Source organism: Coturnix japonica, chromosome Z, assembly GCF_054131305.1.
Source record: "Coturnix japonica strain WE chromosome Z, WE-NBRP24, whole genome shotgun sequence".
Lineage (NCBI taxonomy): Eukaryota > Metazoa > Chordata > Aves > Galliformes > Phasianidae > Coturnix > Coturnix japonica.
In genome coordinates this window covers 39,125,036-39,153,007 of record NC_140702.1, presented here as the reverse complement: position 1 = coordinate 39,153,007, position 27,972 = coordinate 39,125,036, and the positions used below count along the sequence as shown (strand labels likewise).

The 27,972-nt window shown below is 38.9% G+C and overlaps 2 protein-coding genes across 25 annotated transcripts; one reads left to right on the top strand and one right to left on the bottom strand.

Annotated features, from left to right (window-relative positions):
• Positions 1-194: 194 nt before the first annotated feature.
• NMRK1 (nicotinamide riboside kinase 1) lies at positions 195-9,302 on the bottom strand. 22 transcript variants are annotated; one of them, XR_014939773.1, is made up of 9 exons: positions 9,005-9,302; positions 7,404-7,463; positions 6,956-7,046; positions 6,270-6,318; positions 4,735-4,906; positions 3,971-4,042; positions 2,877-3,078; positions 1,819-1,908; positions 195-1,430 (listed from the first exon to the last, which is right to left on the bottom strand). XR_014939773.1 is itself a non-coding variant. In XM_085529935.1 (9 exons), the coding sequence occupies exons 1-9, from the start codon at positions 9,085-9,087 to the stop codon at positions 1,411-1,413; spliced, it is 744 nt and encodes a 247-aa protein (XP_085386061.1). In that variant the 5' UTR covers positions 9,088-9,302; the 3' UTR covers positions 195-1,410. The 22 variants fall into 22 exon arrangements, 17 of the variants coding, with proteins under 17 accessions (XP_085386061.1, XP_015704606.2, XP_015704608.2 ...); XR_014939775.1 differs by having other exon boundaries at positions 9,123-9,293; XM_085529935.1 differs by having other exon boundaries at positions 2,877-2,983.
• Positions 8,631-27,972, top strand: OSTF1 (osteoclast stimulating factor 1). 3 transcript variants are annotated; one of them, XM_085529948.1, is made up of 11 exons: positions 8,631-8,825; positions 15,911-16,023; positions 16,657-16,703; positions 17,219-17,269; positions 17,358-17,421; positions 22,500-22,553; positions 22,995-23,102; positions 23,544-23,593; positions 23,697-23,775; positions 24,253-24,351; positions 26,888-27,972. In XM_085529948.1, exons 4-11 carry the CDS (start codon positions 17,267-17,269, stop codon positions 26,944-26,946), a joined length of 516 nt encoding a protein of 171 aa, XP_085386074.1. In that variant the 5' UTR covers positions 8,631-8,825; positions 15,911-16,023; positions 16,657-16,703; positions 17,219-17,266; the 3' UTR covers positions 26,947-27,972. The 3 variants fall into 3 exon arrangements, 2 of the variants coding, with proteins under 2 accessions (XP_085386074.1, XP_015704610.1); XM_015849124.3 differs by lacking the exon at positions 15,911-16,023; XR_014939778.1 differs by lacking the exons at positions 15,911-16,023; positions 23,697-23,775.

Below are 27,972 nucleotides of genomic sequence, written 5' to 3'. Positions count from 1 at the left end.
TCCCAGCGGGGTCGCTGCCGGTGGAGAGCAGCGTCCTGCTGAGCTGTTCGCGCGGCGCAGTGGCTGCGGGGAACAGCCTGCTGCTCCGCGGGCTTCTCCTGGGCTGCAGGGAGCTGCTGTGCCTCGAGCCCCTCCTGCTCTCCCGCACCTTGGGGGCACAATTTAATGTCAGACAGCCCAAAAGTACATCCAAGTGAAAGGGACGTGAAGTGTTTTTATTGCAGATCAACAGTACAAAATAGTATCTGGAAGTTATTTTAGACACAAATTTACATCGCTCCCTTGAGGGCGTTTCTTATTCAGAGTGTTAACACACTTCAATACTATTAACAGTAAAGTAATAGGTTTCAGTCATTATGATCAATTTAGCTGAATTGTAGTCAGTAATATAGTCCATCCTTTGCTTTTCATGTCTGCAGATAGATTTTTCATTCCAGCTGATAAAATTGCAAGAGATTGCATAGAAAGAGTATGGGCTTATTCATCATGCAAATTGAGATGATTAAGACTCCTAGTTTCCTAGTTCATCTAAATATATATATATATATATACACAAATCCTGAAATACAGTTTTAACATACACTTAGTATACCTTCTTTCTGAATAATTTCATGAGTAAAATTTCATCTTGAGTTCTGTAAATTAATAAGAAATATTTCTTTTATCCTTTTCTCTGAAACATGCTTTTATTGTCTTGCACTTCACCCCATTTTAATCCTCTATCTTTTCATGATAAATGTACTTACTATTCTTAGTGATGCATCTTCATTGTGGCATCTTATTCCTCCACATTTTCCCAACAGTCTTTATCTCTAAAATACCCATTCTGAGCTGATATGCAGATTACTTGAGTACTACATAGGCTTTAGCAGCTCTGTGTTCAGCTACAATATATTCAGTAACAGATTCAGATATGGTATAAGCTGTTAGACTGCTCATTAAATCTTAAAATTACTTTTTTCACAGCTTGTAGCTATTTCCTCTAACCAGGCTAATCAGTGATTACCTCTAACATATTTCATAGCTTTTTATCATTGTAATTCCCAAGTACTTCATTAACATTTCAAATTGCATTAGTCAATTTTCAAATATGCTTATTGGTCCAGCAGAATTGCATCTTTACAGTTTAGTATTGTGTACAAAAATATATTCTTTCCAATATACACACTTAATCACATATAAAGATCAGTTAAATCACAACTGGTGGAAGGAATTCTAAGGAATAAATACATTGTTGGCACTCAGCATCTGAGGTTTGCAGAGCTAATGCCTTAGCTACAAATCCACGTGTGTTGTATGAACATAAACATGGGCATAAACATGGGCATCTGCCCTGTTTGTTGTCTTGCCAACTACCACAGTCCTGGGGCTTTCAGTTTATGTCAGACCAAATAGAAGCATTTTGCTTCATCATGCTGTGACCTGCTGATCTGAAATAAGAAATACAAACCTTTAACTTGTGTCATTTCTGTTTTTGCAGGTGACATCACCATATATTTGAAACTACCACCACCAAGACACATATTTCATTTATGTTTTGTCTCATTTTACTTTTCTTTTTTGATTTACTAGTGGATAGCAGTGAATTCACCTATTACTTAACAAAATCTAATTTTAGTGAACTTAAATATACAGTTCATTGTGACAGAGTAAAAATGTATAAGGCACATGCGCACAAGGCAAATACATATAAGGTGTATATTTATATGGGGAGACTATAGATTTATCTAATCCTTGCAGCATTTCCATACAGAGTATTACGCTTCTAGTTACCATGGAATTCTATAAGCAAATTCAATTTCCAATAAAATCACTTACTTCCTTCTCTAAGCTTTTTTAATTCCTGTATTATATCATTATACACATAGGATAAAAGCTCTTCTTGGGATTTAGTTCCATCTAAATAAACTGAGGAAAAAAAAAAAAAAAAGAAAAGAAAGAAAAAATCATTAGTTCTGCAATTATATGTTATCTGTAGTAACAAATAACAAAATTTCCAGTATTCCTTCAGGTGCACTGACAAGAAGAAATAAAAAGCAAGGACAGTGCAAGTCTCTGCTTCTTTCCCAAATACAGTTTGGACATTAGAAAGTAATACACTGTACAAGTATTCCAGTTAGCTTCCAGTTAGCTTACAGATATTCATAGTGAAAAATTCTCCAAAAGAGTTATGATAATATTAGGACAGTAGAGCTGGAATAATTCAACAGAAAGTTTCCTATGCGGGAGGAAGTTACAGGTTCTTCCTTAGCTTTAAAGTTTGAGCAAGCTAAGGAAGGACACTGCGGTTCTCATTCTCACTGTGCAGTAAGAGCAGTGCCTTGCATGCTGATGAAACAGCCGCCTGACCTCTCTTCCCTGAGGCTCAGTCCAGAATTAGGCAGCCCCAAGAGCTGCATAAGTGTGAACGCTGCACAGACTCACAGCACCACTACATCTGGCACTATTTTCACAAGGATAGTGACTGTATGTAGTGTGTACCAAAAAGTACTTGTGAAATGTCCCATAGCTTTCAACAGGACTTCATACAGGATTTTCATGCATAAAATTCTGTCTCAGGAGTTTCTTGGTTAGTCACAGACATGTACACACACATGCACATGCAAACTAGCTGGTTAATGGACATAGTGATCAAAACGTTCATATTTTTTAAACTCATAATTATTAAGAAAAAGATCAAGACACAACCTTAAAGACTTTAAAACAACAACAAAACAGCCCACAACAACAGAAAGGTCAAAACCTTTTGTGCAAGTGTCACAATAATATTTGAAGAAAATTTTATCTCTGACAAAAAATGCCACTGAGAACCAAACAAAATCCAGAAATATGACACATTGAATCATTTCATAAGTTTAAAATTAAGTATATCATACCAATGTTACTTGCACTTTCTTCCATTTCATTTTTATATTTCAGGTACATAGGCCACACGTGTCCATCGAAGTACCCGGGTGTATCTGCTGGCTGATAGACTCTGGTGCTACACAGAAACATATGTGCTTTCCCATGCAAGTTTTACATTAAACTCCCAACCCAGTGTTAGAAAAAATACATAGAAACTGGGATCCTGCATAACTATGGGAACAAAGGAAGCCGCTTAGTTATAATGTAATCTGTAAGATGAATCTCACTATTTCTGCAAATCAAATTAAATTAAAGACAAGGTAAAAGGAGTTTAACTGAAAAATATGTGACATATAAACTAAGCTGTATTGGAAATTTTACCAAATAAATTACCTTTTATTTTTTTCTTCTTATTGGCAAAGATTTCTCAAATTTTAATTCACTAGAAATTCAGATACTGAACTCCTGAAGGGAAAGTCTAGTCAAGAACCAAGAAAGTTCAGTCAACTAAAGACAAATGAGTGGAAAACTGCTTGACTCAGATGTCAGATTTTGATGTGCAAATGTCTTGCTCCAAGCACACAGTAGTGTTTCAGATCTGGAGTCAAGTCAGTCACTGGCTCAATATTCCAAATCAAAATTGCAATGTAATTAATATACAGTCTAAATGAAGTATACAGAGAAAAACAAAACAAAACAACAACAAAAAATGTATAAAGATTGGTACTTCAACATTAATCACCATGTATAACTGCATGTTTAGTTTTATTTTGTTTTCTCATTTTACATTAGATTAACTCTAGCATTTAGTTGGTAATCTAAATTGTTTTTCTGGACAACAAATTCTGTTTTAGTGCTTGTAAAAATTAAACATTTATATATATATACAAAAAAAACAAACCAAAAACAAACAAACAACATTTCTCTGCATGTTTTTGTTAATGTTTGCCAAACACCCACAGGGTGTTGCCTGGGAATAACAGATTACAGATGATCTTTGCAGCTTATATGTGTCTAGTGCTAAAGAAAAGCTGGTACAAAGAAAAAAAAAAAAAAAAAGAACAGCACAGTTCAGGTTAGGGGATACAGTCACCATCTGTGAACAAGAGCCAAATAATCTTACTTCCTTCTCCTTTTACACTCTTCATAAGGAAGGGTCACAAAATATCTTCTATTCCAAAGTTCATTGAGTGGCCTAGGACAGTAAAATAGAATTACAGACTCATAGAATCACCAAGGTTGGAAAGACCTCTAAGATCATTCAGTCCAACCATCCACACATCACCGATATTTCCCACTAAACCATGTCCCTCAGTACCACATTTGAATGTTTCTTAACCACCTCCACTGACAGTGACTCCATCAACTCCCTGGGCAGCCCATTCCACTGTCTGACCTCTCTCTTGGAGAAGCTCTTCCTAATGTCCAACCTGAATCTCCCCTGGCACAATTTGAGGCCATTTCCTCTCATCACTGTAGATCACTGTATCACTGTTGATACACAGGAGAAGATGCTGAACCACACCTTGACAGAACCTCCATTCAGGTAGTTGTAGAGAGCCATAAGGTCTCCCCGAACCTCTTCTCCAAACTAAACAATCCCAGCTCCCTCAGCAACTCCCCATAAGGCCTGTGCTCCAGACCCCTCAACAGTTTTGTTGCCCTTTTCTGAGAACACTCCAGAGCCTCAATGTTTTTCTTGTAGTGAGGGGAGCCAAAACTGAACACAGTACATGAGGTACAGCCTCACCAGTGCTGAGTACAGAAGGATGATCACTTCCCTTCTCCTGCTGATAACACTATTTCTGATACAAACCCGGATGCTTATGTTTGGTACCTTCTTTCTAGGGCAGCTTTTAATATACCAATTTACATATTACTACCTACTCATAATTATACAGCAGAAAGCCTTCAACAATCAAAATATAAACATCTTCTGTCGTCTTCAGACTGTTAGATGTGTCCATCGGTTTTTCAGTCACAACACCAGAGCTTGTATGGCTTTTCATCCAATTGTGAATACTTTTCACCATTTCATCCATATAGAGGGCATCAAGTACTAGATGAATGCAAAATGGTAGATGCACATTAGAGAAAAAGAGGTAAAAAAGAAAAAAAGGACCCTAAAGCACTCTCATTAACCTAAATCTATAAGAAACAAATAATCTACATGCAAGTTTAAATGAAAGCGAATGCTATTACCTCTACAAGACTCTGAGATGTGTTAAGTAGTTTCATATTGGCAACTGATGATACCTTGAAACAAATCCCTTCACATGAGATACATTTGGTGGGTGTGTTTTTTCAGAAGAGTGTAAAAACAAAATGTGTGTGAATTCACCTCACAGCCTTTTTCCCCTTGGAAGAAAGTGCATGTACTGCTATCATATTCCACAGAACCTGTAAATACTTAGCCCAGACTTCTAAGCTACTGTCAGTTATCATTTAAGCAACGCAAGGAATGGGGTTAAAAATCCTTTGCCTTTAAGTTCTAAATTATTTGGATGGTAGGGAGGGATGGTGGTTTCGACTGATAGGATGGCACAAAAAGTAAAATATTTCAACATAGCACATGGTTTTGTCCAGTGTTAGAGGTCACATAAGTTACTGAACTGTAGACAAAAGGCAGACTTTGGATACAAGCTTTAAAGTAATATTTAAGAGCAGCCTTAAGAGCAGAAAGATTAACTTTCTCATCCAGTTTCATGTTCTATTTTCATTTAGTGTAGAATCTGAGCCACAGACTATGCTAACTGATGAAAGTCAGCTTTCAGCTACAGTTCAAGGTTCTGGACAATCTTCAGAGCAATACATTTTGCGATCACCAAGTATCAGAGGAGACTGACTAATAATCATCTGTCACCAGTCATGACCTGAAACAGGGCACTGGCAGAAAGCAGATCTAATTCTAGAAGTTCATACAACTAAACCAGCACACTAAGCCATCAGTAAGACTGAATTTGGAACCATTCTGGTCTCTATGTAAGACCTGACATGTAATAAAGGTGTCCAGATCAGATCCAACGTTATCTGATTTGGAACATAATAAGGAAAGAGATGACCATTAAGATATCCTATCTGTTAGTTATTAACATGAAAAAAAGCCATCACTACATAGAAGGTAATGAGGTTTAACTTATGCCAGTGCTGCCAGTCAAGAGACTTTCAACTGAGCTGAACCATTTACTACTTGGACCAAATGCAACTCTAGAAGATTAAAACAATGAAAGGGGAAGGCAATCACCAGCTTCAGTAGTTTACTAATTCTACAAGTTTGCTATATAGTGAGAGAAACTGAAGTAAGGATTGCTCTGCATCATTTATGACCTCAGAACAGACACAGAACAAGGGAGTTGTTTGCTTAGAACCAAGTCTTAAAGCTCAGTACAACACAACCAAAACAACAAGTCAAAGTTACTGACCATCATACAGCTTAAATCCACGCTCATCTGTTTCTACTTCAGACTCTGGCTAAAGAGAAAAAAGAAATCCTAATTTTCAATTGTGCTTTTATAAGAGCTTACACAGGTCTGTTTTCTTCAGTTACAAAGATGAGGGTATCCTAAGTGATAAATTTGTCTTCAAAATTTAAATGCTGCATAGAGCCATTAAAATATAATACAAACACAACACTCCATTTGTAACAAGAAATCCTCCAACTCATCACTTTTAAGTTCACTAGAACGTCACCTTTCATAAAGAACAACATGTTCAACCTGTTTAGCACAGAACTTTGATATTCATAAAAAAGTTTTGCTTTTTCTTTCCTTTTTTGATTTAGGAAAAGAAGAGCTATATATTGCCGCATAGCAGTAGGGTTAACTAAGCAATACTATTAACTCTGTTAGCTCATAGTATCTTCAAAAATGCATGCACCCATTCCTTACTTTGAAAGTGCATAACAAAAACAGTCAATTTATTTTGTTGAGTATACTGAGCGGTTTCAGCCACTGAAAGTTCAGTTACCTGAGTGCCGACAAAGTTACCATGACTTTAAGCAGCATCAGTTTTAACAGCCCATTAACAGAGAACTGGAGAGAGTAGAAATTGTTCTAATATCTACTCAAGTCCACTTCCACATATCAGGTCTTTCCATCAATACCATTACCTTAAAGAAGTCATCCTGAGAGATTGTATCACAGTTTGGAAGCAGTTTCTTAAGCTTTTCTGCTAATGTTGTTTTTCCTCCATTTGTAACTCTGAATTGGAAAACACAGAAACTGCATCAGAAAAGATCTCTCTTTTAAATGTATACACACTTATGGACATACACCTCTACATAAATAGTGTAGATGCCAGTCATTCCTCTCTCTCCTCACCTCCAAGAGGTTTATTAACACAAAACACACTCTTGAATTTTTCTGGCAAGTTCAAACAGATTTTAGAAAGTAAATCTAACAGCGACAAGAAATAAATTAGAAGTGGTACCTAAGATCTCCAATAGAGGCAGGAATAATTTCCTAGGAGTTACATGTTTACAAAAAGTCCATAATATGCTGTATTTGTAAGCTTTTTCAAAAATGATCCATTCAGGAGTATAATTTTTTCATGCTTACCCTCCAAGGCCAATCACCAGTATTTTCATTGCTTGTTTTCTCTTCAGTTCTTCCTTTACACTGTCAAAAACAGAGTCAGAGAAAACTCTCAAATCAGAAAAAATAACAGCACTTATTAAGACATTCCAGCCTTATGTAGTATTATATACTTGTTTTCTGTCTTTTTTTCACCCATAAGCCTACTGTCAGAACCACAACTGCTTGTTCAAATGCTAACAAAACCCTCCAACACAGATGCCGCATTACAGATTTCTATGCGTTTTACCTAGGTCAGTATTTGATGACTTGAGACAGACCTTGAGAGATTCAATTCTACCACTGCTGATAAGCACAGAAGTACCTGGATAAAAAACGCAACCCCAGCTCAATCATTAACAGTATCCAAATGTCTGGGTAAACAGGTGCTGAGGTGGAAAGACAAACAAACAAAAAGCCAATTAAAATAAAAAACAAAAACCAGTGATGTGCTGAGGGAAGAAAAATGTTTCAAAAAATTCAGTAACTCCCAAATTCCACCATTCACTGTATGTTTATGGCATTGGCTGTCTGTATGGAGCCAGTAAACAGACTACCTGCTCTCAGGATATGATGAAACATGATCTGCAAAAACCCCACTGCTGTTTTCCAACCAAGCTGTCACTGAGGTTTGTGTTCTGGGGGATTAGCCTTTGTCCCACAAAAACGCTGCAGCACAACCCAAATAACATCTGGGCGCACACACTGAGCTTTGGACTCAACTTACGTCACTGGCTATACAAAACTTTATCCCAACCAACCCAACAACTCTGCCTCCCTCAGAACACAACGTAGAACCCAAACTGCGAGGGCAAACTGGCCTCCAGCGTTGCAGCGCACAACTCCAAAGTTAACTCGGCCTCTTTAAAGGGCCGAGTGAAGTTCCACGACAGTTCCCTCACAGAGCTGCCTCGGGCTGAGCATTAAACGTGCGACGACAGCATCCAAACGAGCCACCCCGCCCCAGGAGCTCCCACACGGGAGGAGCGGACCCACGGGACCCACACACCCAAACAAAACCCACCCCCTACCGCCACTAGCCGCGCTCCGGCTGCCCAGCCGTCACCCGCCCTGCGGTGCCAGCTCCGCCCCCTCCGACACAGCGCGGTCCGATTGGCCGCCCTCCCTTCCCCGTGATCTTCCCACCGAGGAAAGGCGAGAGAGGCGAGGATTGGCTGTAGGGTGTTTCGGGCTGCTGCAGCGATTGCCGCTGCCGCTGTGGGGCGCTGCGCAGGGTACCGGCGGCCGCCCGCCCCCTCCCTTCCTACCCGCAGCTGTCGCCGCGCACCGTGCCCAGCAGCCCGGAGCGGCTCGCCCCGCTCTGCCCCACCGCCCCGAGGCACTTGCGTAGCTCGTCTGGTCCCGCCGCAGCCATGTCCAAGCCACCGCCCAAGCCCGCCAAGCCAGGTAAGGGAGGGTCCCCACGACTAGTCCCCCCCTCCACCTTCCCCTCTTCTCCCTGTCAGCGCGGGGCCACCGTGGGCGCGGGTGGCCCCTTTGCTGGCTGACACGTGGACAGCGGGAGAGCGGGGCTCGGGCTGTCAGAACCGGCGGCCCCCGCCTCTCCCCGCCCCGCCGCCATTAACCTCGGCGCCGCCCGAGCGCTGCGGCGCGGGCTGCGGGTCTGTCCTCGGGCACACCGCAAGGATCTTCGTTTCTCAAAACTCATAGCGAATCGCAGGGTCTTGTAAAAACACTGCTGACCGGGTTTAGGAGCACTCAGTGCGTCATCATCCACCTTCTGCTGATCTGTTAAAGCCTCAGAACTTCTTCCAAGTAACAGTTTCCTCTGATATCTCACCCACTGAGCATCTTTCAGAGTTGACCTGAAATAGGAAAAAGGCAACGATAGGAGCCCCGACGCTGCAGTTGCCCTCTGGGAAGGTGAATGAAGAGCTGTGTGGGCTTCCGGGAGATGAGAAGGGTGTGGTGCTGCTTTTAGCAGCCAGATATGCGGGAGGAAGCATTTTTTTCCAGTCAGTTCTCCGATTTGCAAAATGATTGGTTAGGTTTAGGGTAAGAATCTTGCAAATTTCAAGGATTTATACTGTTCAGCCTTGCGGAGTGATCAGGCAGGCTAGATGTTCTATGCCTAATGTTGGGCATCCCTAGCCTGGCGGGGTGCAGGCTGTGGTAAGATGCAGGTTGCTGCCAGACAGACAGGCTCGCTGTGCCCTCCCTGTCACTTTGTCCTTCAGTGAGGTGGCACGGCAGTCTGCTGGTGCTCTGGCACTGCAGGGTTCTGCTCGTGTTCAGGTTATTTTCATGTTTTAATGAACTTGCTGATCTGGTTTACCACATGATCACTTGACACAGCAAAAGGAAATGGGTGGAAATAAATGGCTGAAGAAGAAAGAGGAAGAGGATAAGACTTTCTTAGTAGTTGCTCATAGGGGTCATGAAAGTCATTTTGTGGAGTCCCTTTTTTGAAGAAGGAATGTCTTTACAGATGCTATTGTGGAATATTTTTTTTCCCAAGTCATTTTCAGGAAGAGGCTGCCTTCAGACTTCCTCCAAAATATTTTGTCCGTCTGCCTTTATAAAACCCGTTATGCTTTTAACACTGAATTTCGTTGGGGTTGTAGACATTAAAGCGTACTGAGTTAAAGACATAAACATGGAGTCTGCGTGTGCTGAAACTAGAGTAGCACAATGCTCTATTTGTTACTAACTTATATGCTTCACATGGGGAAACGTCTTCTTGGTTCATTTGCTGAAGTTATGTTATTTTTTCTACACTGACTGTTGTCTGGTATTCAGTCTGTAAACCGTCCTGGCTTTTTCACAAAGCAGCAATCTGCTTGCCATGCCACAATTCAAGCAGGTAGAAGGAAAAATAAGACTTTGGCTGCTGTAGTCCTTTAAGAAATGTTCGGGAAGAAAACATACAAACTACATGGAGATGGAAGGAGATAGAGTTGATGGCAGGGAACTGTGTTTAGTGTTATATTCATTTCTGAAACAGCGAGCGCATTCCTCACTCTACTGGTGAAGATTACAGTTACATATGAATGCCCAGACAGTGCCTTGAAAATGTGCAAAACAGGATGTGCTAAGGGAAAAATGTTAAGTATAGCAGTGAGTGGGGTTTTCTTCAGTACATGCAGGATTTTTATTTGATAGAAGGCTCTTTCATTGTAATAATCTGGCTGCGTGGGCAGTGCATTGTGCTTCATCTATGAAGGAGAAGGCTTTGATATCAATAGATTCTAGAAAATCATGTAATAATGTTTGTCAGCTCTCAAGCCTGTATTCTGGGGCCTGTAGTTAGCCCTTGAGTAAGAAGGCTGTGAGTGTTTTTCATGGCTTTGGGAAATTTTTAATTTCTAGTGTTCCAAGACTTTCCTTTGAAACAAGCTTCTCAATTTGCTTTTCTGCAAGAGCTTTTTGTACTGGTTTGAAAGCTTTTTCTTCTTTCCCTATTCAAACTTGCCATTGGTGATATGGAAGAGTGAAGTGAGAACTGAAAATAATTGAAGCTTTCTTCTAAATCAGCATAATGCAAGAGTAGGATTTCCCCTCCATCCTTCAAAAGCTCTATTGATATCTCAAACAACATCGTTCTTTTTAGAGTTCATTAACCTCCTAAACATTCTGTGTCTTATGTTAATTCTAATTACAAAAGTTACTCAAGTCTTTTGAACCTGACAAGCTGCATTGACTCCTGTTAGTTGTCTCCTTGAATAATGGTGGTTATGCATTTTTGGCTAAGGCCTTATAAAGTGTGCAGTAAGAGCTCTTAGGAATCTGGAAATTCTCTTTTTTAAGAAAACAAAAAAAAAATAACTTTGTTACTTTAATGTTCTCCAGATAAAGTAAGGTTTGTTGATCTCGGGCTAAGGTCCACAAAACAGCCAAGTTTTAGAGAGAAGGACCAGTCTTTGAAAGAAATTACAGTTTTAAATGATCCCAGTTGAGAGGAAGTGAGGAAGGAGGAAATAGAGTATGTAGCATAAAGGGACGCTACCTTAAAGTACGTCTGTTGCCTTTGCAGTTTTCTAAGTTAAGAGAAAAATTCTCAGTATAAATATTTAGTTAGAACCACAGTCAAGTTTCTTGCACATTGCTGAGGTAAAGCAGAAGCTGTGGCAGTTGCCATTCGTAGGAGCAGAAGATCTATGCTGAATGGCATCTCTATGGTCTCAGCAGTCCATCACCCTGGGTTGTCACCTTTGTATAGCCACAGAAGGGTTTCTGTTAGCTAGGGAGAAGTGGATTTGTGAGTCTGGGGAGTCATGCTGCAGTTGTGAGTTCATTTGTGGGGGAAATCAGCAGAAATGTTAAACAGCACAAACATGAGTGCTAAATTTGCAGTTTGATCCTGAACATTCGATTTACTGCAAGGTTCTCGAGCCACAAACCAGCCTCCTACAAGTGAAGGTGTTCTTTGTGTTTGTAAAAATTAAACTAGTAATAAGTAGATTTCATCATCATACTGTACTAGTCAGAATTCATTTCTGAAACTGTCTAGGTCAAATGCAAAGTGAATACATCCACATACATCTTCTCTGAGAATACCCTGAATTCTGATTTTTCTGTATACAACTGCTGTGGAGCAGAAAGAACAAATGTGCTGTCAAGTGCAGTCTATGATTGTTGCAGGGCTACCCCAGCTTGTCATTTACTCTGGTACTGGTCTGCTTTTTGAATTCTCTTCTATGCGTCTCTAAACACTCCCCTTCCTGCTCTCCCATTTGCGTGCCTATGTGCACTTCCCCTTTCTAACAAGTACTGCTAAAAAGTGGAAGGTGGCTTTCCAAACAGTGGGACCTCCACTTTTTTGCCTCATTTAAAACAATACTTAAATACTGCCTCATACTCTGTTGTGCCTGTGTGCCTTAAGCAAAACTCCAAATTTAAAGCAGGAGTCTTGTAATACATGCTCACTCTCTTTAGTACCTGAAGGTCTGAGTGTAAAGTACTTTATTTTTCAGTTCCTGAAAAGTCAAGAAAAAGTTTCCATCTGCTCTTAATATTCTAAGAAAATGCAATGTTTCTGAATATATGCCTGTTGTGAAAAGGACATTTCTTTCCTTACTAATGCTAACTGCGAGCGTATCATGAAAGACCCTGATCTGTAGTTTAACCACAATACTGCTATTTGACAAAACTTCTTGCCTTTCAAATGCTGTTGCCAGGTATCCTTTGTAGGGTCTCAGACCAACGCTGAGTACACTTCTTGCCAATGAACTTGGCAAAAAGACAGTGCCTGTCTTGCTCCGGAATACATAAAATGCATGGATTGTGTTTTGGGAGGACACCCTGAGACTGACACAGACCCTGGAACTGGCATACAAATTTCTAAATAAATAGTGCTATGCAAGAATCAGCCTTCTTTCTTTCACAGATGAAAGCAAGTAAGAGGAAAGTAGAAAATGCTGTGTGTTGGAGGGGGAATTTTACTGGTAGCATCTTATGATAGCGTAGAGAACCTGAGGTAAAAGAACAGAAAGGAGGTGGGGGGAAAAAAATCCATCACTGAGAAACTAAATCTCCTTGCAGAGATGCTTAGTGTGTCTTTGAAAACAACCTTCTGTTATGCTGCAATTAATTAAGATTAAACATGAAAACTGATACGAGAAAACAAAATATTTATGGTTGTTGAGAAAACTTTTTTTAAATTTTAGATTGTGAATCCTCACAGCGATCATGTTAGCTCAGTATGTATCAGAAGCTGCATTTATTTTTTTTAACTGTTGTTACTGTTTAGCCACTCAGTTTCTTTATTTTCACACATTTAATTTGCTATACGTAGAGCTGACAAACAAGTTTCACCTGAGAGAGGGCAATATGATAAACCTGAGTTGCATGTTTCCTTTCTGTATTTTATAGGAGAAGTTGTCCTAAAGAATTCATGCTTTAGGATGACTCACCTCACTGCATTGCTGAGTGAGAGTTTGGGAAAGTGGCATGGGGAGTTTCTGTGCTTAGCTTATATGTCACTGTAGTATGTGTAATGTCTTTTTTTTAATTATTTTTTGGTCACATAATTGCACTGCAGATGTTTAATGCAAATCATTTGAGAAGGGGGAAAAGGCTTGTGGCAGAACTACAGGACTGAAGAGGACTGTTCAAATTTGGCCCTGCAATTAGGAAAATATTTGCTGGGGGACATATCACTACACTATGCCTCAGTTGATTTTATTTTTAGAAGGGATAGTCTCTAACTATCTGGATTGTAAAGTCATTGCTGTTTGCCCGGTATCTTGAATATCAAAAATACATGTTTCCCCTTGTTTTAGTTATTCTGTCTTACAAATAAGTGGTTGGGAGCTACAGTCTGTTAGCTTTGCCAAGTTCCATCATTGCTTATACCTTAGGTCCCTGTCCTACAGGAATCTCACAAAGTGGTGAGTGGTGGAAAGAGGAGCTTAGCAAGTCCTCAGGCACTTCCTGACCATGAGCTTATTAACTCCAAAAGACACCAGCCAGTGAAAGCTGTAATTTTGTCCACGTGCCTGGGGATGTGCATCACTAAGTGGAAGTACTTGTATTCAAGTGAATGCAGCTACTCAAAGGTCTAATAAAAGATAATTTATTTCCAGAACAGAGACACTAGTTTTATATTCTCTCTTAGTCCTTATATTTTGTTGTCTTAAATATTCCAGACTGATTGATTTTTTTTTTTTTTGCATTAAAAATTATTCCCGTGAAGTGTTAAGTCTTAATGTTCTTTGCTCTTAATTTCACCACTGTAAGCAGGCTTTAGTATCTGTTTATCAGTAAATATTTAAAAGATAGATTGAAAGTGCTGGAAGTGAGCAGTGCTTAATTCCCAGATGAAGTGCTGTAAAATTAAGGTTAACCAGACCTGCAGTTTTGTAGGTATAGATACACAGATAAGTGTTTTAGAATGTGCTGTGCTGTGACGCTACATCTGACATTTGGGGAAGTAGCTCTTATTTCTGTTGTAAATTATAGTGTACACACATACAGCAAATTGTATTTAGTTTAAACAATGTTTTGACAGTACTTTTATCTGTTATTTCATTTCTTCTTTTCTAGTTTTCTAAAACTGTTACAGATGCAGTACATTATTACCAGAAATGTGTATTGTACACACAAATCAAATTTCTTGTTTTCCTTGTCTTCTGCTATCTTCTCATTTCCCCTTTTAATGTTTTTCTTGTCTTCCCTCTTAGTCTCCAGTTTCTTCTTTTACTTAAATAAAACCTTGAAAATGATGGTTGAAATCCTCAAAGGGTTTAGTGTGCAGTCCTATCATGAATTGTGCTGTTACCTTTGTAAGAAGACATAGGAGAAGGAACAGTACCATGCTCCATCCCTCCCTTCATGCCACACATCTTGGTTTGTCACCTCTTCTTGTCTGTTTTGTTGTTGTTGTTTTTGTTTTAATTGAATTCCAACCACAATTTGGATGCTTCATTTTGAAGCTCTTAGGAGTATGACATATTACTGTCTGGTTTGTTTGTTTGTTGTCTTGATCATTTTCACATAGGTAATGAATGAAAAGTGTTTCATGCTTTTAGCTGCTACTGTAGTGCAGGCATTCAGTTTCCATAGCATAGGCTTGTAAAGTGTTGAGCCTTTTATGTCTAACACATGCTGTTTGAGAGTGCACCAGTAAAGCCAAACTAAAATCTTCTGGTATTACTCAAAAGTAACAGCTGCTTTGATTACAAAGTAACCCATACAACATGTAAAAATACAGCTCAAGGATCTCAATTACAGTGTGGTTTACTTACATCATTGTGATCTTTAGAGAGAAACCAACATATTTAAGACTGCAGACATTTCAAAGCAAACAGAAATCTGTACAGACCTCAATTGAAATTGGTGGATTTCAGGAGTTCAGTTAATATAATTATGTAGCATACTTGTTTCTTCTCCTGAACTCATCTTCTGCTTTGTACTCTTACACACGTGCGCGCACACACACACACATATCTATTTTAAATGTTTATAGGGATGCTTCTTGTGCAATTAGCAAAATTAAATATCTGTCTCTTTTTTTTTTTGCCTGAGTGCTGCTGCCCAATTTGAAGTAAACGTTGCTTACTTATAGAATCACCAAGTTTGGAAAAGACCCACAGGATCACCCAGTCCAACCGTCCACCAATCCCCAGCAGCTGTCATTAGTCTGTGTTCTTCAATACAGTGTCCAAACATTCCTTGAACACCTCTAGGATCAGTGACTCCACCACCTCCCTGGGCAGCCCATTCCTCTGCCTGGTCACTCTTTCAGAGGAGTATTTCCTAACGTCCATCCTGAGCCTCCCCTGGCTCAACTTGAAGCCATTCCCTCTAGTCCTGCCACCAGTTACACATGAGAAGAGGCCAACCCCCAGCTCACTACAACCTCCCTTCAGGTAGTTATAGAGAGAATGAGGTCTCTCCTGAGCCTCTTCTTCTCCAGACTGAACAATCCCAGCTTGCTCAGCCACTCCTCATAAGGCCTGTGTTCCAGACCTCTCACCCGCTTTGTTGCCTTTCTTTGAACACGTTCCAGAGCACTGATGTCTTTCTTGCAGTGAGGGGCCCAAAACTGGACACAGTATTCAAGATGAGGCCTCACCAGTGCTGAGTACAGGGGGACAATCACTTCCCTGTCCCTGCTGGCAAGCACCGTTTCTGATACTTAGAGGTATTGTAAACACTATATTTCCTGCATCTAAGCAGAATATCATATCTGCTGTACCTGATATAAATAGGACTTGCTGACTTGTCATTTTTCTTCAAATCTTACAGTGATTTCTGTGTCACTGCATTGTTTTGCTGATTAATAACAATGACAAATGAGTATGGGAATGTATGTTAGACATCAGTCATTGCTTTGTTTCTTCATTCTTTTTCCTTAATTCTGGCACATTTAAGATGCTATTAAGAAGAAACTATATAGAGCTTATATTGTTGCATATGATTGAAACAACACTTTGCATCAGAAATCAGTGGCAGTACTTACAATGACTAAGATGGTGAACCATGAAGGCAGTGTAAGATGTATAGAACAGACAATTTACACTTCTGTGATCAGTTGACACATTTCTTTCAGAACCTATGCTTCCTGTTTGACTGCTTTCATAATCACTTTCATTGCTGTGGGCATGCCACAGACTCATTCAGCAAGTAGTTTTAAGACGTAAGGAAAGGAATTTACTTGTGTATGGGTTCTGTGTATGGGTGCAGTGTGTTTAGAGAATGTTAATCATATTTCTTTTTCCTTTTTTTTTTTTTTTTTTTTTCTTTTTTTTTGTTGTTGTTTTGTTTTGTTTTTCAGGACAGGTTAAAGTATTCAGGGCCCTATATACATTTGAGCCCAGAACGGTAAGTATATTTAGGGACTGGAGAGACTTATTTTTAAACTTATCCATAATAATGCTTATGTAATTATGACAAGGTTGAACTATCAGATTTGTTGTTTCAATGAAAAAGTCTCTGATGGATACTCATTCTTAAATACAACTTTTCTTCCAAAGGCAACAAGGTTAATTTAGAACTAAGAGGGTACTGATAAACTGCAACCAGCTAAAAGAGGGGAAGAAGTTAACAAACATGGGATATATTTCACTGGTTTTGTTGCGCAGTGCTCAGCTGGAAAAGCTACAGTCTGTCTTTAGCATTCAGAAAGATCAAAAATATAAAAGGTTAGCTGCAGGCAACTCAAACTTCAGTCTTAAGTCGAACTACAGACTGTTAGGCAGTTATCCCATTTCTGTAGAATTAGAGGTATTAATGATTTGAAAGAAATTGGAGGTGTCAATATGCTCGACTTTTTATAGGTGCTTATTTTATCTAAGTACACATATTCATATTTCTATTTACCTTTATTTATTTTTAAGCCAGATGAACTGTACTTTGAAGAAGGTGATATCATTTACATCTCAGACATGGTGAGTCTGACATATCCCATACACATACACCTGAATGCTTCTGAGATGCAGTATATCCCTTTTAAACTCTTCTCCCCTTTCTCTCCAGAGTGATACAAATTGGTGGAAAGGAACTTGCAAAGGGAGAACTGGATTAATTCCAAGCAACTATGGTAAGGTCTAGAATATTTTCCTTTGGTAAGATTATTTACAATCAAAGGAAGTGGTTATATAAAGATTACTGATATGTTTACTTTCAGAAACTGATAAAAATGCTGACATTTAACAGTACTCTACCAGAGTATTTCAGATTATTTCTACAATATCACTTAACGCCATGCATCAGCAGCATACAAGCTGAGAGTTTTCCATGTGTTTTTTTTTCTGAATGTGCTTATGAGAACAGACACTCTTAGCTGGGAGAGGAAAAACAGCTAAATATAGAGGAGAGTTCTACAGGGTACACACAAAGCTCATAGCTTTACATTCTTTGTATCTGTAATGAATGAATTCTTGTTTTTAAGATTTTTCTCATTAGCAGTATCATATTTGTTCAGTCTGTATGTTGTTTTATTCTAAGTAAATGTAATGATAGTCATGCAGAGCCTTCAGTGGTTTGGAGAGCAAGAAGTCTGACGCAGCATGGGGTGGCTTCTTACCAAGCTAATCAATAAATCAATACTCAAATTGTTAAGTAAGCTGTGTATATGGACAGGAAGCTAAAGCAGATTGTAAGCAACTTTGTAGATATGCTCTTGCAGTTGTTGTTTTGTTGCTGTTTGTTTGTTTGTTTTTTCTCCTCACTGTTCTGTTTGCCATTTGTTGCTTTGTTGTTCAGCCACAGAAAATTCTGCTTTGACAGAATTGTAATTGCTTTTTCATGTTCAACTAAAATCACTTTGAAAAGCCACCAGTGCAGTTAACACAATTCTTTAAGGCCCTCCACGGAAATGTGGGCAGAGTAGCCATGTCCATGAGATGGATTGCATCAGAACTGTTAGTATTTTGGTAACAGTGTGGTTCCTTTGTGTTTCCCTTTCTTCACCAGGAGACATAATGGTAGCAGCACTATTATTCCCTGCCCTGAAGTAGAAATACTTAGAGATATGAGTGGTGGCCCATAGTGCAATTGCTTTGACCCTGGCATGCAATTTCATTTTTAGAAAAACATTGTTACCCTCTGGACCAACTGTCTGTGCTCTTGCCATCTGCCAGAGCAGTTGCTGTTACGTAAGATAATTATTTAAATATGCTTACCTGTGTTCATTTTTCCTTTGGATGTGTGCTATATTTAAACCAATAGCTATTTCTATCTGTGTTCCTACTGTGATCATTTTGGAAAACTTCTGCTGAAAAATTATCTGAGCAACATTTAGCTTCTGTCCGCATTGGTGAGACTGTATCTGGAATACTGTGTATGGTTCTGGGCTTTGCCATACAAGAGAGACATGGATGTGCTGGCAAGTGTCCAGTGAAGGGCCATGAAGACAATTAAGGGACTCCACACCTATGGGGAAGGGCTTAAGGAGCAAAGACTTCAGTTGGAGAAGGTTCAGGTAGGACCTTATTAACATGTATGAAGACATAGAAGCACGATGCAAAGAAGATGGAACTGGGTATTTTACAGTGTTGCCTAGTGCCAGGGCACAGACAGGAACATGAGGTTCCCTTTGAACATCAGGAAGCACTTCCTTAGTGCTTACCAATAGCATTGGTACAGGTTGCCCTCCAAGGTTGTAGTCTCTTCCTTGGAAATCTTCAACAGCTGCCTGAAAATGGGCCTGGGCACCCTACTCTGAGTCGCCCAGCTTGAGCTGGAAGGTTGAACCAAGTGACTTCCAGAGGCTGGTTCCAACTTCAAGCAATCAGTGATTTTCAGGCCAGAGATGTGTGTGAGCATTTGCAAAAATTTAACGTGTAAGAAGTCTATGCAAAAACTAAAAATGAAAAATACTAGGAATATGTCTTCTTTAAACAAAAGCCTCCTTCATTGGCTATTGCAGTAAGACAGCCTAGATTTAGTCTTAACTAAACATTGCTACCTTCCTGGTGAAATTCTTTGCTCCTCTGCAATCTTTTTGAGAAAAGTGGAGACAAACATGGAAGTACTTAGGCTCTGCTGGGGTCTTGTGCTCCATCTGCTGGGCTTGAAGGAACGTGTTTTAAGACACTGAATACAAAAGCAGGTGAAGCCAGAATCAAATGTTATCTGCCTTAAAAATGTTTATAACTCTACTCTCAATAGTTTTATAAGAACAAAATTGTTTCTAGCTTTCTGCAAGGTTACTAGTACTAATGCTTTGTGGTACAAGCACTATTTAAAGTCTCTGGTGCAATTTTACTTGTTTGATGGCTGTCTTTTCTGGAACCAGCTTCTTTGGCTGTGTATTAACTAGAGGGAGCGTCCTCAGGTCGTACCGGGGGGATGCAGGTTGTACATTAGGAAAAATCTTCTCTGACAGAGTGGTTGTGTGCTGCAGTGAGCTGCCCAGGGAGGTGGTGAAGTCACTGTTCCTGGAGGTGTTCAAGAATCTTGTACTTAGGTACATGGGTTAGTGGGGAATACTGGTGATAGGTGGATGGTTGGATTGGAGGTCTTTTCCAACCTTGGTGATTCTGTGATTCTGTGTATTGTGATTCTGTTCGCTGTTAGCGCGAATATGAAACATTGGAATCTAACGTATATTTTATTTTACTCGCAGCTAGAGGCAGAAATGTGAAATCTAATTGCAAGAAAAGGTCTGGATAGGTCATGATTGTCCTTAGTGTTCTGTTCTTGGTAGTTAAAGTATGTTTTGTTTGCCTGCTTTGCACCTGGTTGTAATAGCAGTTTGGTCTGAGAAACCTACTCGCATGTTGTACCTATTTAATAAACTGTAGAGCAGGGGCTTGGAGAGCCTATTCATCTCAGATTGTACAGTCATACTTGCTTGAGCTCTTGCTAATTTACAGACATTTCTACCTAAGAAGATTTAAAGATTTTTTTTAAAAAGGAGTTACCAAATCACAGCCTGACTTCCAAATGTGGAAAATGTGAAACTAGTGGGTGCTCTTCCCCATAAAACTTAAAGCTTTGGAGATGAAGGAAAAATCTACTGAAATCCAAACTTCCACTGTATTCCTTGTTTAAGCAGTTTTGATCCTCAGATCTCCTCTAAGTTTTCCGGAGAAAATAAAAACCTCTGTAAAATAAATTGTAATGTTATTGACAATGGGTTTTCTTAGCTACCCTCTAGATAATGCTTGCAAATAATTCTCTCAGAACTACAGATGGCAATCTATAGGTTGAAAGACTAGCTGCATGCAGCTGCTTAAGAACATCTTATAACTGTAGAAAGGCGTGTAACAGCTGAGGTAGAATATTACCAGATTCCCAGTGACCTGCAGCTGCTGTTTGAAGTTTTTACAGGCTATCTTTGAATTACTTTTCCATACACAATAAATTGAATTTTATCTGACTAGTCTAGGCCTATCCAACCCGCAAGCTGCATGCGGCTTGGCACAGCTCACAATGCAGCTACCATGCTCTGTCTTGACAGGCTGCTCCAAGTGCACACCCAGTGCTTGGAAACAGTCAAACCACTGAAGTGTGGTCAGCCCTGCCGGAGTTGGAACCAAGACACGGAGAGGGCGGAGTGCTGAATCTGCCTCTTGCTCCCACCACATGCAATGAGCCACATCACTTGTATTATGCATGGCATGTGCTTGTGCTACATGCATTGCTTGTTGGGGGAAAATGCTGTGATTTCAGTTGTCTCATTGCATCTCAGAAGAAAACAAAGCCCAGTAAAAGAAACATTTTGAATGGAAGAAGAGTGTTCATCTGCCCATACTTCGTTGAGTACTTTTTTGTCAAGACAAATAGTATGGCACTGTGCTTAATTTATAAGGAAACTGTTGGCTTTCAAAGATTACAATTTGGAAAGACTTTATCTGCAGAAACCTGCTGCCAAATTCAATGCATATTGAGGAATGCGTTGTAAAGAGGTTGTGGAACATGAAGTGACTGCCATCTCAACAGTACCTTTTTAAAAAAGCTAAGACTGTTGTAAAAGCTAGTTGCATGGTAGCAAATCTGACTGCAAAACAATGAAAACCTTATTGATGGTGAGTTTACTGAGCAATGTTTGGAAAAGTGTGTCAGATAGATATAATGTGTCCGGAAATAGAACCAGATTTTTCTAAAATCAGTTTGATTCACCAATAGCCAGGTGGGCTGAAGAAATAGGAACATATATGAAAATTCAGAGAGCAGAACTGCTAATTTTTAATTCGGTGTTTTGGTGAAAGGTAAAAGTGCTGGTGCTACATATGTGGCTGAACTTGCTGTTTTCATTGGAGGCATTGTTGATGAATATAATGTCACTGAATAAATGGTTACTTTGGTGCCATTAACAGACTCAACTAAAGCTCTTTATTTGTATAAAGCAGTAAAAATTACATTAAAGTGATTTTCTTGAACCCTTGTTAACATGGCTAGTATAGCTACCAATATTGCCTTGGCAATGGTTGGCAAATTTTCAATGTGAAAATCACCTTACCTGTTTTAAATGGTTACAGTGTTCAGAATGAAACGTAAATTATGGCAAGCTCAGATTATGGCAAATAAATTCATGCATTTTGATGTGTTGGCTAAACATAGGCCCATGAACAGTGAAAAATATTCAGCCTTGCTTTCAGTTTTGATAAAGTGATTTGAGCATTAGCTTCAAGATTAAGTTCAAGATAAGATTCAAGATAAGTTTTTCAAGATTTTCAAAATAAATTTTCTTGTATATTTGCAACTTCATTTTCAGTTGATATAAATACGTTGCCTGCACATTTTCAAATGGAATGCATATAGTTACAGTCAGGCATTCAACTTAAAGAAAAACTTGACCATGTCTCTTTACTGGACTTCTATAAGACCTGCCTTAATAGAGAAAAATGTCTTGTGCTTCACAATCGTGCCTTGTTCACATCATCACTTCTTGTCACTGTAAACATTTGTGAACAACTGTTTTCAAGGATGAATTGTGGGAAGAGTAATATTTCTTCAGAAGTATCTGATGGCTTGAGAGCTCACTGCAGCCTGGGCAAGCCAAAGGCTTGGACACCCATGGGCTAGACTTATCACTCACAAGTCTCTGTTCACATTCAGATTGAATATGCATTATTGGCTATTCCAGAACTAAGAAAAAGCTCTATTTCCATGCAGATATCAAATAGCTTATTTCAGACTTAGCAGAATTTGTTATCTGTTTCATTGCAGTGGCAGAACAAGCTGAGTCTATTGATAACCCCCTGCATGAAGCTGCCAAGAGAGGTAAGCATGATTTGGATTTCAGTTGTGTAATGCTAATGCTGAAAGACAGTTTGTTTCATACTAAAATAATAAATATATTTAGGATGAGGATATTTTGTCTATTCTTTTTGCCTGGCATTTTGACCTAATTAATTAGTGAAGCAATGCAGCTTTCAGAAGCTGGTTTACAGCCTGATAGAAGTGTCATTAAATAAGGTATGATTGTATGCACAGCAAAAATGGCTGATGCTATCCATTTAATGATACAGGTACCTGAAGATCTCCTGGGAATGGAAGAAGAAATGTTTGTTATGAACTAAACTGATGGTTTTGCAAGTTGCAGCTGTTGCTGATAATAACTTTTTCACCTTGTTTGTTCATAGAAGAGAGAACTGAGTGCTTTTAACTATTCTGTTAACTCTTTAAAGAACAGAAATAAGTAGAATGGAATTCTTTTTTCAGGCAACCTAAGCTGGCTGAGAGAGTGTTTGGATAACCGAGTTGGGGTCAATGGCTTAGACAAAGCTGGAAATACAGCTCTCTATTGGGCATGCCATGGAGGCCACAAAGGTATGAAATAATTAGTTTAAAACAACTGACCTCTGATTTTCTTGACTTGTTTGCTAGCCACATTGCTAAAGCCACTGTGCTGAATAATAAAGCCAGGATTTTCTTATGCTACTCTGTGTTGGTTTTTTTTTAAGAGTTAAAGTAAAGTTCAGATCTGTCAAATGCTATGTATATTGTTACTGCTATTGAAGGGGTCATTCCAATCACTGTAACTGTTAGAAGCAGAGTGGTAGGGACAGACCAAAAAAGAGTCCTGTATATTTTGTTGTAGTGTTTCATGGTGACTAACAGTTGTTTTTTCATTGTTTTCTGGCTGCTAGATATTTTCATTAGCTGACTGGATCTTTCTTTCATTGAATCTTAACTAAGACCTATACCCTGTATGCAAATAAGCACTATTTGTTTCCACCAAACTCATGGTTTTTTTTGTGTTTTCTGCAGATATAGTGGATGTTTTGTTTACCCAAGCAAACCTAGAGCTGAACCAGCAGGTAGGACCCTTAAACTAAAGATGTGATGCTATTCATCTGTGGTACAAGCCAGATTTTTTTTTGCTGTGATTTAATCCTGTTGCTTTTCCCTCTAACTCCACAGAACAAATTGGGAGACACAGCTTTGCATGCTGCTGCATGGAAAGGTTATGCTGATATTGTAGAGATGCTGCTGGCAAAGGGTAAAGATCTTCACCAAGATTTCAACAGTGTCTATGGCAGACTAGCTTCTTGATTGTTTATAAATGTGTGTTTTTTAAATTCCTTTCCTGTAACCCAAGTACAGTCCCTAGCCAGCTTACCTGCCTGATTTTATAAGCCTTGCAGAAAATTTTGGCAGCTGTTTGAGAAATAGACATTTCATCTGCTCTAGATAAATTTTATTCTGCTTTATAGACAAAATTAGGAACTTAACCCAGAAGAGCAGTTCCATTTACTTCCTGAAACAGAAGGGACAACAGCCAACAATTTCCCCAACCAACAGTAGCTTATGGAAGAACATCCTTAGCTTTTAGACTGCTTCAGATCAGTCCAAAGATGATATTTCCTTGTCCATTACTCTGAGCTGTTTTACCCATGCTACAGAAAATCTTCTCATAATACTATTGCTCAAGATGTACCTGGACAATAAGTCATGATGGGAATTTTCTGTTATAAAGGGGCAAGAACAGATCTGAAGAACAATGAGAAGAAACTGGCTTTAGACATGGCAACCAATGCAGCTTGTGCTTCACTTCTTAAGAAGAAACAGACTGCAGGTATTTCTGATTTATTTTTTTTTCCAATAAGTTTTTCATCTTTAGAGGACACTTACAATTTAAACTAAATATCAACATGTTGATAGCTGTAATATCTACTTTGGAGATACGTGGGATAAGAGTTGGTTTGGCAGGGTTTATCTGAATGGGATAGTTCAGTGGAGCTGTGATGGAGGCCTGCAAAATGCCACCTTTTGTCAGCAAGAGTCAGAGGAGTTTGTTGTAGAAACAGTAAGGGCTATTTAGAAGAAAAGCAAGGATGGAAACAAACTAACTTCCTTTAAGAGCACTATACCATAAGAAACAGGGTATAAGAGTGAAACAGTATGGAATGTGCCTTCTTAATCACACCGGTTACTCTAAACTAAGCCAATGTCAACAGAAACTTGTCTTCTGTTTTCTTTTTGCTCTTTAAATTTCATATTCCTGTATTTCACCAAGTTGACTCTCCAATAGAGAAGTAAAGAAAGAATGCTTATGGTTTATTTATCAGAATATTCTCACTGCCTCCCATGTGTGTTCATCATTTCTAATAGCACATCTAATCCCTTGTAATAGTTTAAAAACAAATAAACAGGAAACAACAACAAAGCCCAAAAACTTTTAGGAGATACAAGGCCACTTTAAAAAGCTGAACAAGGTCTGAATTGTTCAGTGTCATATAAGCAATGTTATGGATATAATATGGCTTTCAGAAGACTGAAATAGGGTTGGAAATCCTAGGTGAATTGAGATGAAAAATAACCTAAGGACACATATCCAAGGGGATATGCAGTCTAGCAACTGTACTAAAGTATGGAAGGCATGAGAACTGAAGGTATACTAACTTGTGTATAAATAATGGAACAGCTGAAGGGAGCTTTAGAAGGCTGATGATCAGTTGTGGCAAAAATAGCAACCAGTTTTTTTATAGCAAGAGGTAATTCTGGGATTTACTAGAAAATGTTGACAAAATTGACATCAGTTTTGACTTGGAAGAGAGCAATTGTAACTAGGAGCAAGTTTTCCTCTGTTTCAATACAAATATTTTTTTCTAATGATAGCTAATCCTGTTAGGAGCATTGACTTCATTTTTTTCTGTTTGTTAGAAACACATCTGACATGGGAGTATTCTCAGTTCTAATGTCCAAAATAACTGAATTAATGTTTTGTTTCCTGGCTGTAGAAATACTACCCACTTCTGTTGCATTTGCATCACTCTTTAGTTATTTTTGTTTCATAGATTTCATATCTGACTAGTTTTTAATCGTTTCTACTTCTGCTGGCAGGCTCTGATACTCTCACATTGTATTTTCAAAATTGCCGTATTGTGAGAGCTGATGTCGGGTTTAACTGCAGTTCCAATTTAGCTTTCTTACTTTTCTCTCTCTCTTAGTTTAGGCTTTTATAATCTGACACCACTGATCCATGTACTTTTCTTTTATTCTGTATTATCTTAGCCATTTGTATTAATTTTTTTTTTTTCCGTGACTTCATTCTGCGTTTCAGCATTTCAGGCATCTGTCAGTTTGGAAAAGGATTTGTAGCAGTACTTTACATGTACCCATTTTCAAATCTTTTCCTATTCAGATACAGCTTATATCGCAGTTTGTCTGAAAATATTTTGCTTGCTCTTTGAAAGGTTATTTTACCACCACTCAAATGTACAGTTTTGTGTATAAACACACACATTTGTGTGTCATAACTGTTGAAGTATATATTCTAAGAAATGAGATCTAAGATACACTTAGAAATAGCAAACAGAAAAAAAAAATGTGGAAGGAGGAGACAATAGATGGAATGTGTTCAGTTTTGAGTTGAAAATGGCAGCCAACGAAGCATTTGGAAGAAAACTGTGGGGGCTCATCTGTCTACTTGGGCATACTTTTGTTTGCACTTTGAAGACAATACATTCAGAATATAAAATTAGTGGCAGTTCTGCTGTACATCTTCTAAGGAGCCAGAAGATGGCTCCTGAGAGTCACTGAGAGCAGACTAAATCTAGGAGATGTGAGGGCTGGCTTAGTCACTGGATGTAGAACTGGGGTGCCACTGCATACCTTGCTGAATTACTCCATTTTTGAGATACAGATCTTCAGCCTCAACATCCGTATAGGGATTGCATGGACTCAGATGTGAATGATCCAAATCATTTGTTACAAGTTTTTTACAGCTCTTATATACCTTCACGGGTTTTCTAGCTTTCCCATTCGTCCCTACAACTCTCCCATGCACTTTTACATGTCAACAGAGTATTCCACAAACACTCTTTAACCATTCATGCCAATCAGAGCCATGAGTCATTCTTTCTTCTTTCTAGAGGTGTCCTTGGTTTTCATGCTGTTTGTCTTGCTCCACAGCTGCTTCTCTGTACAGTCCTTCTTGTATTCCCACAGTGCTAACATGACTAATTGACACAGGAATTAGTTTTCTCATATACTAACAGTCAAGCACTGCAAATCAGTGGGGGGTGGGGCAGTTGTTTTGTTTTGCTGTTGTCTTTGAGGCTTTGTCTAATTTTTGTCTCAGACTAAAAGAAAGCTTTGTTTCTTTCCAGGTACAGCCCGAACATTAAGTAATGCAGAGGAATACCTTGATGATGAAGATTCTGATTAGCTTTCTTCATTCAGCCTAGAGAACTACAACTTCTGTTCTTGTTTCATTCCCAAAGCGTATCTTTACAGCTGTAAAATTATCTTACTTAGAGTATTGCAGTCTTCCAATTTAGCATATAAATGAGAACAAAATAATGCTTTCCAAAGTAATAAGCTTCATGCATATCAGAAGGTGCCACATTTTAGATCAGAGTTCCTTTGGAATTATCTGACAGGGGATGTGTGGCATAGCCTTACCTCGCTTATCTGTTGAATGGACAGAGGAACAGTCTTCAAAATGCACAGTTCTCATCTCAGACCTTCCCAGCAAGTGCCTTGCATCTCTGGAATAATACTCTTCAAACTTAAAATTTCCTCTGGGACAGCAGAACACCCGTGCTAACATTCCCCAAAGCTTCTGCAGGAGTAGGTTCCTTTGTGCAGATAAAACAGGGTCTGTCAGGCATGAATGGAGTTGCTGCTGTAGAGAGTGACCATATTCAGGTCACTGGTTGGAGAAGGTTGGACTCGATCTCTAGAGGTCCCTTCCAACCTCTACAATTCTGTGATTCTGCCCAAATGGAGCCAGCAAGACAGCATACAATTTTATAAGTTTGAGTATTTTTATTTTTTTTTCCTGTCCCTCTAAATATAAGGGGTAGGAAGATCAAGATCTGCTCCTGGATGCTCTTTCTTTTGTACTGTTATGGGCCCTATTCCTGAAATGTAAACTCAGGTGTAATAATTGCTTAAGTCAGTTTTGCTTGAGAAATACACTTAATTTTCAACTTAGTGACATGACTGTTGTGCTTTTTTGAAGTGTATTTTGTTGAAACTGTTTGTAATGAAAGGAAGACTGAATATTTTTCTATTTATCCTGCCTACAATTTGTTTACTGATCTCTTGCTTTTATTTTTTAAGTGTCCTTATATATTGTCCTAAATTACCTCAAAGCTTAAGTGTTTTTGAAGGAATGAGGGAAGATGTATATTGAATATACTACAGGTATCTTCCTGAGAGGTATCTGAATAAACTTTTTTTAAAAGTA

What these genes read in the sequence shown, in the direction of transcription:
- OSTF1 (XM_015849124.3), top strand. Translation starts at nt 8,792, where the DNA reads ATGTCCAAGCCACCGCCCAAGCCCGCCAAGCCAG. An exon ending in GCCCAAGCCCGCCAAGCCAG is followed by an intron (nt 8,826 to 16,656) that starts GTAAGGGAGGGT and finishes TTTGTTTTTCAG; the next exon opens with GACAGGTTAAAGTATTCAGG. An exon ending in TAAGAAGAAACAGACTGCAG is followed by an intron (nt 24,352 to 26,887) that starts GTATTTCTGATT and finishes GTTTCTTTCCAG; the next exon opens with GTACAGCCCGAACATTAAGT.
- NMRK1 (XM_085529935.1), bottom strand. Translation starts at nt 9,087, where the DNA reads ATGAGTTTTGAGAAACGAAGATCCTTGCGGTGTGCCCGAGGACAGACC. An exon ending in CTCAGGATGACTTCTTTAAG is followed by an intron (nt 6,319 to 6,955) that starts GTAATGGTATTG and finishes TTTTCTCTTTAG; the next exon opens with CCAGAGTCTGAAGTAGAAAC. An exon ending in TGGATTTAAGCTGTATGATG is followed by an intron (nt 4,907 to 6,269) that starts GTCAGTAACTTT and finishes GCATTCATCTAG; the next exon opens with TACTTGATGCCCTCTATATG.